At 45.1% G+C, this 12,619-nt stretch overlaps 1 protein-coding gene across 1 annotated transcript in view; it reads left to right on the top strand.

The window, feature by feature from the left end:
• Positions 1-12,619, top strand: part of Ryr1 (ryanodine receptor 1) — a 182,468-nt gene that overhangs the window by 28,361 nt on the left and 141,488 nt on the right. The window contains exons 14-25 of the mRNA XM_045154253.1: positions 832-967; positions 1,049-1,144; positions 1,227-1,345; positions 3,748-3,881; positions 4,259-4,500; positions 5,018-5,210; positions 6,045-6,261; positions 7,587-7,691; positions 7,895-7,998; positions 8,605-8,688; positions 10,094-10,401; positions 11,429-11,631. Of these exons, the coding sequence (XP_045010188.1) occupies positions 832-967; positions 1,049-1,144; positions 1,227-1,345; positions 3,748-3,881; positions 4,259-4,500; positions 5,018-5,210; positions 6,045-6,261; positions 7,587-7,691; positions 7,895-7,998; positions 8,605-8,688; positions 10,094-10,401; positions 11,429-11,631 (1,941 nt within the window). The remainder of the gene's footprint in view (positions 1-831; positions 968-1,048; positions 1,145-1,226; positions 1,346-3,747; positions 3,882-4,258; positions 4,501-5,017; positions 5,211-6,044; positions 6,262-7,586; positions 7,692-7,894; positions 7,999-8,604; positions 8,689-10,093; positions 10,402-11,428; positions 11,632-12,619) is intronic.

The following is a 12,619-nucleotide window of genomic DNA, read 5'->3' as shown; positions in this document are numbered from 1 at the left end:
ACAGTAATTCCCTGTATTTCTCCCTAGGAGCAATGGCTCAGTATTTGTTAATTCATTACTAAGGATGAGGATAATCAATTATGTATGTGTTACACACTTTTCTGTGTATATTATATATGCTAGAATCACAATAAAAGAAGAAATAAGGCTAAAAGATCAGAACAGGATAAAGTGGGCTGAGGAGATGGCTTAGCAGTGAAGGCACTTGTCTGTGAAGCCTAAGAACTCATGTTCAACTCTTCAGATCCTATATAAGCCAGATGCACAAGGTGACACAAGTATGCAAGGTGACATGTGCACAAGGTGGTGCACATGTCTGGAGTTCAATTACAGCATCTGGAGGCCCTGAAGCACTAATTCACTCTTGCTTTCTTGCCCTCTCTTACTATCGCTCTCACATAAAAAATGTCAGTCTGTTGAGCTTGCCTTACAAAAACAAACAAACAACAACAACAACAACAAAAACCAGAAGAAAGCTAAAAAAAGGAGGGGGAGGCTCTCTTATTGTTAGTGTATATAGTAAAATGGGCCAATTGAGACTTGAAGTAGAATGTTTGGAGACAAGTAGAATAAAGAGAAAACTGCAGGTAGTGGAAGCATATTCACTCCTGATGTTAATGAGAGTGTTATATTTGAGACTGTGGCAGACAGGACACAGATTTGGTAAGTCAGGAGAAGAGAGTAATGGTATGAATGAGGACAAAGGGCTGGATTATATTTGGGAACACAGAGCCATTAGTTGTTGGAGGAATATGATTGAGTAAATCCAGGAAAGACAAACGAGGGAGGGCTTTGAACTCCTGTTGTAACCTCCTCATGTTTCCACCCCAGGGAATGCTCTCCTTGGTCCTGAATTGCATCGACCGCCTAAATGTCTACACCACTGCCGCTCACTTTGCTGAATTTGCAGGGGAAGAGGCAGCTGAGTCCTGGAAAGAGATTGTAAACCTTCTCTATGAACTGTTGGGTAAGGGCTTTCAAGACTGATTTCCCTGAGAGTACCTCAGATACCCAGTCCCACTGGGTCTGACCCCTTTGCCCTCTACAGCTTCTCTGATTCGTGGTAATCGCACCAATTGTGCCCTCTTCTCCACAAACCTGGACTGGCTGGTCAGCAAGCTGGATCGGCTGGAGGCTTCATCTGGTAGGAAAACCCCGGGGTGTGAGATGGGGGTGTTGGGAAGTTAATGCCACATCACTTCACTTCTCCTGTGGGCACTTGGCAGGGATACTGGAGGTGTTGTACTGTGTTCTGATCGAGAGTCCTGAGGTCCTAAATATCATCCAAGAGAACCATATAAAATCCATCATCTCCCTCCTGGACAAGCATGGGCGGAATCATAAGGTTGGCCTCTCATCCTTGAACTTGTAACCCTGACCTCTTCTAATTCCTCCAGGACTCTTCTCCCTGAAATCATCTTTACCTGAATTTAATTCCCATGCACTTCATTCCAATCCAAAGGTCTCAAATTCATGGGTCTTCATTGGGTTCTGGGCCACAGGTATATTTAGTTAAATCTTTGAAATATTCATTAAGGGCTGGAGAAATGGCTCAGCAGTTAAAAATTCTTGCTTGCAAAGCTTGTTGGCTGGAGTTCAGTTCCTCAGTACCCATATAATGCCAGATGCACAAAGTGGTGCATGTGCGTGGTGATTGTTTGCAGTGGCAAGAGGCCCTAGCATGTTCATTCCTTCTCTCTCTCTCTTTTCCTCTGAAATAAATAAAAACTTTGCATACCTTTAATCTGAGTACTTGGGAGTCAGAGGTAGGAGGATTGCTGTGAGTTCAAGGCTACCCTGAAACTACATAATTATATGTTAGTCTGGGCTAGAGGGAGAACTTACCTTGAAAAAACAAAAAAAGAAAAAGAAAGAAGAAAATGGAAATGTTCATTAAATTTGAAAAAAATTATTTTTTTGAGAGAGAGAGAGAAAGAGAGAGAAAGAGAATGGGCGCATCTGGGTGTTAAGGCACTGCAAATGAACTCCAGATGTGTGCATTCCCTTGTGCACATTGTGTGCTTGTGTCACTGTGTGTTTGGCTTATGTGGGACCTGGAGAGTTGAACATGGATCTTCAGGCTTCGCAGGCAAGCACCTTAACTGCTAAGGCATCTCTCCAGCCCACAAAAACATTTTTTTAAAGCAAGGTCTCATGTTAGTTAAGGCTGACCTAGAACTTATTCTGTAGCCTGTTCTACCTCAGTCTCCAAATTGAGTAAATTTGCAAATATTATAGCCATTAGTTGGATTGTATATAAGCTTTACAGTTTCCACAGGCCCTATCAGTTCCCACTGAATAATTTTGAACCACTTCATACCTTTATATGTACTTGGCCCCTGAAGACTCAGGTTTATAACCCCCTACTAATCCAAAATCTCATATTCATTCTGGTGTCTCTCACTGACTCTTTCACTCTTCTCTTTCACTTCTTCCTTCACTGCTCCAGTTTCTCCTTTCTTATATTGGTGATGCCTTATCCCAACCCATGTGACCCATCCTCCTAGCCTCTCAATCCACCTTCCTCTTTGACACCTGACCTTCTGCTTTGAAGCCTGATCATCCTCATTGACCCCTGACTGCATTCTACTCCTTCCTTTTAGAAGAAACTTCATATCTTGTCTGTTTTTTTCTTTTCTTTTCCTTCTTTTTTTCTTTTCTTTTTTTTTTTTTTTTGAGGTAGGATTTCACTCTAGCTCAGACTGACCTGGAATTCACTATGTAGTCTTGGGGTGGCCTTCAACTGACTGCAGTTCTCTTATCTCTGCCACCATACACAGTGGTATTGGAGAATTTAACCCAGACCATCAGGTTTTGCAAGCACATGTCACCTCTTCAGCCCCAGCTGTACTTTTTTTTCTTTTGGTTTTTCAAGGTATGGTTTCACTGTAGCCCAGGGTGACCTGGAATTCACTATGGAGTCTCATGGTGGCCTTGAACTCATGGCGATCCTCCTACCTCAGCCTCCTGAGTGCTAGGCTTAAAGGTGTGTGCCACCATGCCCAGCTTTAGCTGTACTCTTTTGATAGTTGCCACCAAGTCAAACTTGACTCTTATTTGGCAGTAGGAGATAGTTGCTAATCCTATAGTTTTGCCAGTCATCCTGATGATTAAGGTCTAATCAAATTTTCTCTGAAAAATTACGCATATAACTTCTACTCCTACTCATTTATTTGTAAGGCACTAACAACAGTGAGAGGTAGTCAGGTGTAATGAGGTTTAACCTCAGCAATTATTATTATTTTTTCTTAAAATAGTTATTTAGGGCTAGGGAAATGGCTTAGTTGTTAAGGCATTTGCTTGCAAACCCTAAGGACCCTGGTTCAATTCCACAGGACCCATGTAAGCCAGATGAACAAGGGGGTGCATGCATCTGGAGTTTGTGTGCAGTGGCTAGAGACCCTGGCACACCCATTATATCTGCCTCTTTCTCTCTCTCTTAAATAAATAAATAAAATACATAAAAATATTTATTTATTTGCAATTAGTGAGAAACAGAATGGGTGCACCAGGACTTTCTGCCACTGCAAATGAACTCCAGATGCACATGCCACTTTGTGCATCTGGCTTTATGTGGATTTTGGGGAGTCGAACCTGGGTTGTTAGGCTTTGCAGGCAAGTGCCTTAACCACTGAGCAATCCCTCCATCTTGACGCACTATCCTTGCCTTCTGGCTTCCTATCCAGGCCCTGTCATAATTTCTTGCCCTGGTGCTTTTACTCTCCTTGATCTCAACTTTACCTCCAGGTCCTGGATGTGCTATGCTCCCTGTGTGTGTGCAATGGTGTGGCCGTGCGCTCCAACCAAGACCTCATTACTGAGAACTTGCTTCCTGGCCGTGAACTTCTACTGCAGACAAACCTCATCAACTATGTCACCAGGTGTGGCTCCTAACCTTAACCCTAATCCCAGGTCCAGATCCTCTTAACTTTCTCCCTGACCCAGAGACTTCAAACTAAGTGGATATCCCCCCACCATTTCCCTTTTGAGGATGTCTTCCTTGCCCCTGGATCACCCCAGCCTCCTTCCCATTCCTTTTATTTTCCAACTTGGGTGTTAGTTCTGCTTCTATCTCCTCCCTTTTTCTGTATTTTCTCTATTTGTCTTTGCTTTCTTCTGTTCCTTTCTGTTTCAGCTTCTTCTTCCTGGATTGTTGTGTGTCTTTGTCTTTTGATATTTGTGTCTGATTCTGTAACTCTTTTTCTTTACTTCCAATCTCACTCTTCTCTCCATTCCTCTTGTCCTTTCTTTCCTGCAGCATACGCCCCAACATCTTTGTGGGCCGAGCAGAGGGCTCCACACAGTACGGCAAATGGTACTTTGAGATGATGGTGGACGAGGTGGCTCCATTTTTGACAGCTCAGGCCACACACCTACGGGTGGGCTGGGCCCTCAGCGAGGGCTATAGCCCCTACCCTGGTGGTGGCGAGGGCTGGGGCGGCAACGGTGTCGGCGATGATCTGTATTCCTATGGCTTTGATGGGCTGCATCTCTGGACAGGTACCTGGGAGTGACTCTTACCCCTGACCATTGACCCCAGAGTTTCTAAGCCTACTGTGATCTTACACCTGGGGTTCCAGGGTCTTGATTTCAGAAGAGCATACTTTTGTTTCCTTACTCTTCATTTTCCAAAGACCCTAACTGTAAAGCCTCCAGAATCCTGCCTTGACCTGTTTATCATAGCCTCCAAATTATGAACCCACAGCAGGTATCACCTCTGGCCCTACAGATCCCAGAAAACTGTTCAGATTATGACCACTGAGCTTTGACTTCTGACCCCAAAAGTTCCATAACCCTAACTCTAGGAAGATTAATATCTGATCTCACATCCTCCTTAGAGGAATTCTGATCTCTGCTTCTACTTTTAGAGCTACAGAATCAGCTATGAGAATACTTGCCCTTATAGGTCCCAAGATTGAGACTACATAAGATCCCCTAGTGTCTGTCCTTTGTCTCTTGATATCATTGCTTTCATGGAGGCTCTGATCCCTGCCCCTTCTGTGATGACCCTATATAGGACATGTGGCACGTCCAGTGACTTCTCCAGGACAGCATCTCCTGGCTCAGGAGGATGTAGTCAGTTGCTGCTTGGACCTCAGTGTGCCATCCATCTCTTTCCGTATCAACGGCTATCCTGTGCAGGGTGTCTTTGAGGCCTTCAACCTTGATGGACTCTTCTTCCCTGTTGTCAGCTTCTCAGCTGGTATCAAGTGAGGATCTGCCTTTGCCCCCCACTGTCTGTGTCTGGGATCTGGGAACTGACCTTAGATAGCTTCTGTAATCACAGTTTGACCTCCTAGGAGACCAAGACAAAGCAGTCTACCCTCCACACTGACTGGTGGTCATAGTTCCTACATTAAGATCTCATTGACCTTGCCATAATCCAGTGATCTCAGATTCCCATATCTTTCCAGAATTTCAATGTTGACTGTATAATGATTCCCGACTCTCCCAGAGATGTCTTAATGACCCGAGACCCTTCTAGTAACTTCACAATGATCTTAGATTCTTCCAGTGAATTTAGAATTTGATAATGATCTAATGATCATAGACCCTGTTTGAAACCACAGTAAACTCAGGCTCCAAATGATGATTCAATGAATCCCAGCCTTCCCAGTGACTGTGTCCCATAGCCTCCGTAATTTCAAAAACCATATATGGAACCAGTCCTTTCTTAGCAGCCCCAAGCTCTCTGAATTCCATTCTGTGAAAATTCTGGTTATCTTGTAATTAGAATCTAAATGATTCCTAGATGACTTACATAATCCCAGAGAGACCCATAAGTGCCCCCAAACCTTTCATTGACCCCAGAGCTGCTTCTATATCCCCCATTGACTGCAGACTCTTCAAACACAATTTGGCCTCTTAGGAGGCTAAGACAGAGTAATCTGCCCTCAGAGCTTACTGTTGGCTCACACCCTTCCATGAAGGTTTGAGGGACCTTGGAGTCACCCCAGTGAGCTCAGATTCACTTAACCTTATGTCCTTCTAGTGACTTTCAAATGACCTTGGGATTTCCCAATTATATTCATTCTTTTTCCCAGGGTGCGATTTCTCCTAGGTGGCCGCCATGGTGAATTCAAGTTCCTTCCACCACCTGGCTATGCCCCATGCCATGAGGCTGTGCTCCCTCGGGAGAGGCTTCACCTTGAACCCATCAAAGAATACCGTCGGGAAGGACCTCGGGGCCCCCATTTAGTGGGCCCTAGTCGCTGCCTGTCACACACGGACTTTGTACCCTGCCCTGTGGACACCGTCCAGGTATTGCCTGCCCTGAAAGGGCTCTCTTTAGAGTCAGAGAGGTGCAAGGCTGAGCTGATGGCAGAAACCTTATGTTTAACAGATGGCAAACTGAGGCACAGAGCATCTCAGTCTCAGGACTCCTTGATATGGCCCCATAAAGAAAGGGACTGTTATTGCTCCTAATTTAAAGTTGAGAAAAATAAAGTTCAGAGAGGTTAACAAATTTGTGCAAGTCACACAGCTGATTTGAACTGAGCAAGTCTTGATTCCACAGCCTCTGGTCTTATCTACCACATGTCAAGCTTCTGTTCTGTACAGGCTTCTCACATTCCTTATATCCCAACCTGAACTCCCTGCTTTCCTTCCAAGCATGTTACCATAGTTGGGAATATGTGATATGACTGAAAATTAGCAGACCTGAGTGACAAGTAAGCATGAAGTTACTTGTTACTATTAGTGGAAATGATCTACCCTCTATGCTGGCCTCATCATCCTCCATCCTTGTCTCTACCTCTTCTCAAGCCTTTCCACCTCACTGACTGCTCCCACCATCATTGTCTCTTCCTTGCAGAATATTGATCTCATTAACATGTTAGGTACCTACTGTGCATCAGACATTACTATAAACTCTATAACATTGAATAGTTTACATAAATACGTTTACTGAGCTCTTATGAGGCAAACACTATGAGCTAAGAATTGATATAGGGCTGGAGGCATGGCTCAATAATAGAATACTAGCTTACAATCCACCAGTGAGGGGCTGGAGGAGTGGCCCAGTGGTACATCATTTGCTTAAAATCCACCTGTGAATAGGTGGGGCACGGCTCAGTGATAGAGCCCTTGCCTAAAATCCATAGTAAGGGGCTGGGGGCATGGCTCAGTGATAGGGTGCTTGCTTCATATGCATGAGGCCCTGGGTTCAATCTCAAGCACTGCAAAATAGAAAAAAGTATTGGTATCATCTCCCATAGAGAGATGAAAGAACCTATGTGCTCATTTAGCTAATGCTTCCTGAGTACTTCTCTTGTTCTCTGACTCTAGCTCTGATTGGATGGAGTTGAGAATTTGGTGGTGAAGAAGGCATCTTAGGCCCTGCCTTCAAAGGGCTTCAATTCCATAGGGGGGCATATAACTGTCCCCAGATGATCCTTAATTATGACAATACTTACATGTTCACTTATCTGCATATCCACCTTAGAGTTAAGATAGAGAGTTGTAGAACCAGGAAAGGGGGATACTAGGAGAAACCTGTTCAGGGTTCACTCATGTCCTTGGGAAGTGGGGGCCACAGTGTATTTTGGTGGGATCTCAGAGACCTCACAGATGTTTCTCTTCCCCAGATTGTCCTGCCTCCCCATCTGGAGCGCATTCGGGAGAAGCTGGCAGAAAACATTCATGAACTTTGGGCACTGACTCGCATTGAGCAAGGATGGACCTATGGCCCAGTAAGTGACTGACTATAGCCTAGAGGAAGCAGCTAGATTCACAGAGGGAGGATTGAAGTGAGGAGGGCCAGCATATGGGAAATTCAGAGTACCTGGAGTCTTTGGGCTTCCGAGGTAGAAATATAGGTAGGAGGTCAATGGGCTGCAGTCTGGGGGTGCTGGGAAGAGGGGAGCCCAAGGAATTGACTCCAGGGTTTCTTTAGGTTCGGGATGACAACAAGAGGCTGCATCCATGTCTTGTGGATTTCCATAGCCTTCCGGAACCTGAGAGGAATTACAACCTGCAGATGTCTGGGGAGACACTCAAGTGAGGAGGGTTCAGGGAAGCAGAGGGCTGGAAATAACTGTTGATCAGAAGGAGGGCAAGGAGAGGCAGCATGATACAGAGACTGACAGAAAGAAGGAGGCCAGAGGTGCTGAGGACATAACTCTGGTTGAATGTTTGCCTAGAATGTAGAGGCCCTGAATTCTATCCCTGTCCATTCCATCCCTAGCATGGAGGTAGGGAGAGAGAGAGAAAGAGAGAAAAAGAGAAAGGGAGAGAGAGAGGCAGAGAAAGGTACAGAGAGAAGCATTCAGGAAAAATTGACTATGGGGCAGGGTGCTTGCTTACAAAGTCGGATTCCCCAGGTTCTACATAAAATCAGACATACAAAGTAGCACATGTAGCTAGAGTTCATTCTCTTTTCTCTCTCCCCCTGCTTGCAAATAAAAACATTAAACTAAAAAATTTACTGTAATCATAGATACAGAAATAAACACAGAAAGACATATATCAAAAGATACCAGAGAGATAGGGACAGAGATACCCTGGTAGCTAGAGCAAAAGCTAAAGTGAGAGATTCAGAGACAGAGGTGACAGGGGCAATGAGTTTTGTGAGCTATGACCTTGTTGCTCTTCTCCCTTGTCCAGAACTTTGCTGGCCCTGGGCTGCCATGTGGGCATGGCTGATGAGAAGGCAGAGGATAACCTGAAGAAGACAAAACTTCCTAAGACGTGAGTGTGGGCAGCCTCAAGCCTGTCTGGTAAAGGAATCAGGTGCTGGGGATGTGTGGTGAGGGCTGGGGAGGCCAAAGGATCTTGCAGATAGACAAGATAAATGATGAAAAGTGCATAGGGCTTATGGCTCTGGGGTCAGAGATAAGTGTCAAGAATTGAAGGGTTAGGAGTTCCAAAAACAGAGGCAGAGACTAAATATTATAATGTAAGGTCATAATTTTCTCTGAGAACTTTAAGGTAACATTTCCATCTTAGAGCGAGAAGTCAGTGGTAGAAGGTGAGAATCCAGAAGTTCCTAGAAATTTAAATGGATCCTATGGGTGAATGATTAGACATACCAAGTTGAAATCCATGACTCTTAAAGCCAGGTATTTAGGAGTGATTACATGTGGAGTTAGAAGTAAGAAACCACAAAGCTAGAGGCAAGAGCTCAAAGAGTATCATGTCAGGGTCAAAGATATCAGGCTCCCAAAGCTGAGTGTGGTGGCATATACTTGTAATTCCAGTACTCAAGAAACTGAGGCAGAAGACCTGAGTTTGAGGCTAGCCTGGGCTAGAGAGTCAAGTCAGACCCTGTCTTGAAAATAATATCATCAGAGCTGGAGAGATGACTTAGTGGTTAAGGCACTTGCCTGCAAAGCCAAAGGACTCCCCAGGACCCACATGAGCAAGTTGAACAAGGTGGTACATACAGCTATAGTTCATTTGCAGTGGCTGGAGGCCCTGGCGCACCCATTCTCTCTCTCTCTCTCTCTCCCCCTCTTTCTCTCTTAAATAAATAATATTAAAAAACAATATCAAGCCGGGCGTGGTGGTGCACGCCTTTAATCCCAGCACTTGGGAGGCAGAGGTATGAGGATCACCTGAGTTTGAGGCCACCCTGAGACTACATAGTGAATTCCACGTCAACCTGGACTAGAGTGAGATCCTACCTTGAAAACAAAACAAACAACAACAACAACAACATAAAAAAATAATAATATCATCAACAACAAATACCCCCAAACCAAAAATGAAAGAAAGATAAGACTCCCAGGATCAAGAGTCACAGAAGTCAGTGGGGTCAAAGCTCTTGCTGGGTCGAGTCAGTAATCTCAACATTTATTTTATAGAATTCTAGAACCATGAAATCAGAAATTCTGCTAGGTATGCCTGTAATCCCAGCACTCAGGAGGCCAAGGCAGAAGGATCACAGAAAATTTTAGGCTAGCCTGGTTTGCACAATTGAGTTCCAGGCCATTCAGTGCCATAATAAACAATAACCAACACTGAAACAAAAGACAGGAATTCTAAGGCTCAAGGCTAAGAATACTGGGGTCCTGGGACAAGTCAGGAGTCCCACAGCCCCAGAACCCAGAGATGGAGAGGAGAACTTCTGGCTACACATTTTCCCACCCTGCAGGTACATGATGAGCAATGGGTATAAGCCAGCTCCACTGGACCTGAGCCACGTGCGGCTGACTCCAGCGCAGACAACACTAGTGGATCGCCTGGCAGAGAATGGGCACAATGTGTGGGCAAGAGATCGTGTGGCCCAGGGCTGGAGCTATAGTGCTGTGCAGGACATCCCTGCACGCAGAAATCCTCGCTTAGTGCCCTACCGCTTGCTAGATGAGGCCACCAAACGTAGCAACCGGGATAGCCTCTGCCAGGCTGTGCGTACCCTGCTGGGCTATGGCTATAACATTGAGCCACCTGACCAGGAGCCCAGTAAGTGCTGATCTCCACTCCCACCCCTACCATGACCCTAAAACCTGACCCTTGATCTCTGATACAACTCAGCCCTTGAATGGGCTACAACTGTAACATTGAGTGTACAGGTCAGAAAATCAGCAAGCCCTGACCCTTCCCCTCAACTGTCAGCCCAATCTGACCCCAGTCTGACCACTGGCCTTTTCTGATTTAGGATCTGCTTAAGCAATGGCTAAAATGTTGAGCTAGCAGACCATGAGCCCAGTTTGTACTCACCCCAAACCCTGACTCCAATTCCTGACTTCTACCTTTGACCTCTCACCCCTTACTTCTAGCTTATAGCTGTAATATGAAGCCACTCAAACCAAGAAACCAAGAACTGAAGGAGTTTCTAATCCCTGCTCATAAATTGGCCTTTGATCTTTCACTGACTCCCCGTCCAAGTATTGATCCTTAATCCTGACAATAGTCTCAATTTCTTTTCTTCCCTTCCCTTCCTCTTTCCTTTCTTTTTCCCCCCAACTCTCCCTTCTCCTCTCTCTCCTTTCTTTTCCCTTCATAATGCTGGAGCTGGAACCTAGGGCCTTATGTGTGATTTGTAAGCACTTTACCACTGAGCTGTTTTCTGCCCCTCAAGCCTTAATTTCTTAACTCCTGACTCTAGCCCCAACTTCTGTCCTCTCCTGACCTTGATACTGGCTTTCTTTTCAGTCCTGCTCAGTCCTTTGTTCTAAACATTGACTTTAATCTTAATCCTGAAACTTAGACCATATAACCCTGACCAGGTCACACTGACACAATTTTATCCCTCTACATCTCTGTCAGTATCTGTTCTGAGCTTTCACTGCTGTTGAGATGGGGATCTTTCTCAACAGGTCTCTCTTACTTATTTGACTAATCTTGAGGTTCCCAATTCTTTAACACCAAGAAATTGTCCCTCTTTCCTCAGTTCCCTAAGGCCTTCCCCTTGTTTGGTCTCGTCCCTTAATGTCTTGGAATCCATTTTCTGCCCGTTCTCTCTGACACTGCCTGGCTTCTTTTGCAGGTCAGGTAGACAGTCAGTCTCGTGGGGACCGGGTGCGCATCTTCCGAGCAGAAAAATCCTATGCAGTACAGAGCGGCCGCTGGTACTTTGAATTTGAAGCAGTCACCACAGGAGAGATGCGAGTGGGCTGGGCAAGACCTGAACTTCAGCCTGACATAGAGCTGGGAGCTGATGATTTGGCCTATGTCTTCAATGGGCACCGTGTAAGTACCTCCCCAGGCTCTATTCTGCCAAGCCCTGTGGTCCCTTGCACATTCACACACTCTAGTCCTATCTCTGTAGGTACCTCATTCTATGCATTCATCATTGTATCTGCCATACTATTCACCCATCTTCCTTCACATATATACTTACACCCACCCATCTTTTATTTCCTTTGAGACTGGCTATTGCTATATAGCCTAGGTTGGTCTGGAAACAGTGATATAGCCCAGGATATCCTCAAGTTCATTATACTCCTGCTTTGGTCTTCTGGGGGCTAGGATTACAGGTGTGTAGTACCACATCTATCCATCCATTTGTCTATGCAGGCATCTACTCACATCATCAATCCATGCTAACTCTAAACCTTCCATTCATTCTTTTTTTTTTTTTTTTTTTTTTTTTTTTTTTTTCCCTGAGGCAGAGTCTTACTCTAGTCCAGGCTGACCTGAAATTCACTATGTAGTCTCAGGCTGGCCTTGAACTCACAGAGATATTCCTACCTCTGCCTCCCAAGTGCTGGGATTAAAGGCGCACTCACCACCACACCAGCTTCCATCCATTCTTTTATCAGGCCCTGCATCCGAGTGTGTCTCTACCTATTTATCCCTTCATCTATCAACTATTAATCTATCTGTCCACTCACCCATGCAGCTACCCTTCCATTCATCCATCCACCTCATTATCTAATCATTTTGAGGATACATAGGATCTATATTGAGGACATAGATAGGTTCATTTTTCCTTATCATCCATTTACTTGCCTCTGTCACCACTCCCCCCCCCCCCAGCCCTCCACCAGGGGGATTGCAATACCCCTGCCATTAGAATAGCAAAGAAGTCAAGACAGCCAGGAAGGCTATTCCAAGGACTATGATTGAAAATGTGAGGAAAGATGAGGGATATTGTGGGTGCCCTTTTTCTGTCCCACATGCACTGACACTGACATACCTCTGTCCATTCGTCTCTTCCTTTCCTGCTTTTGTTTTT

This window comes from Jaculus jaculus, chromosome 7, assembly GCF_020740685.1.
Source record: "Jaculus jaculus isolate mJacJac1 chromosome 7, mJacJac1.mat.Y.cur, whole genome shotgun sequence".
Taxonomy (NCBI): domain Eukaryota; kingdom Metazoa; phylum Chordata; class Mammalia; order Rodentia; family Dipodidae; genus Jaculus; species Jaculus jaculus.
Note: the sequence above shows the minus strand (reverse complement) of the source record. Positions and strands in the feature narration are given on the sequence as shown.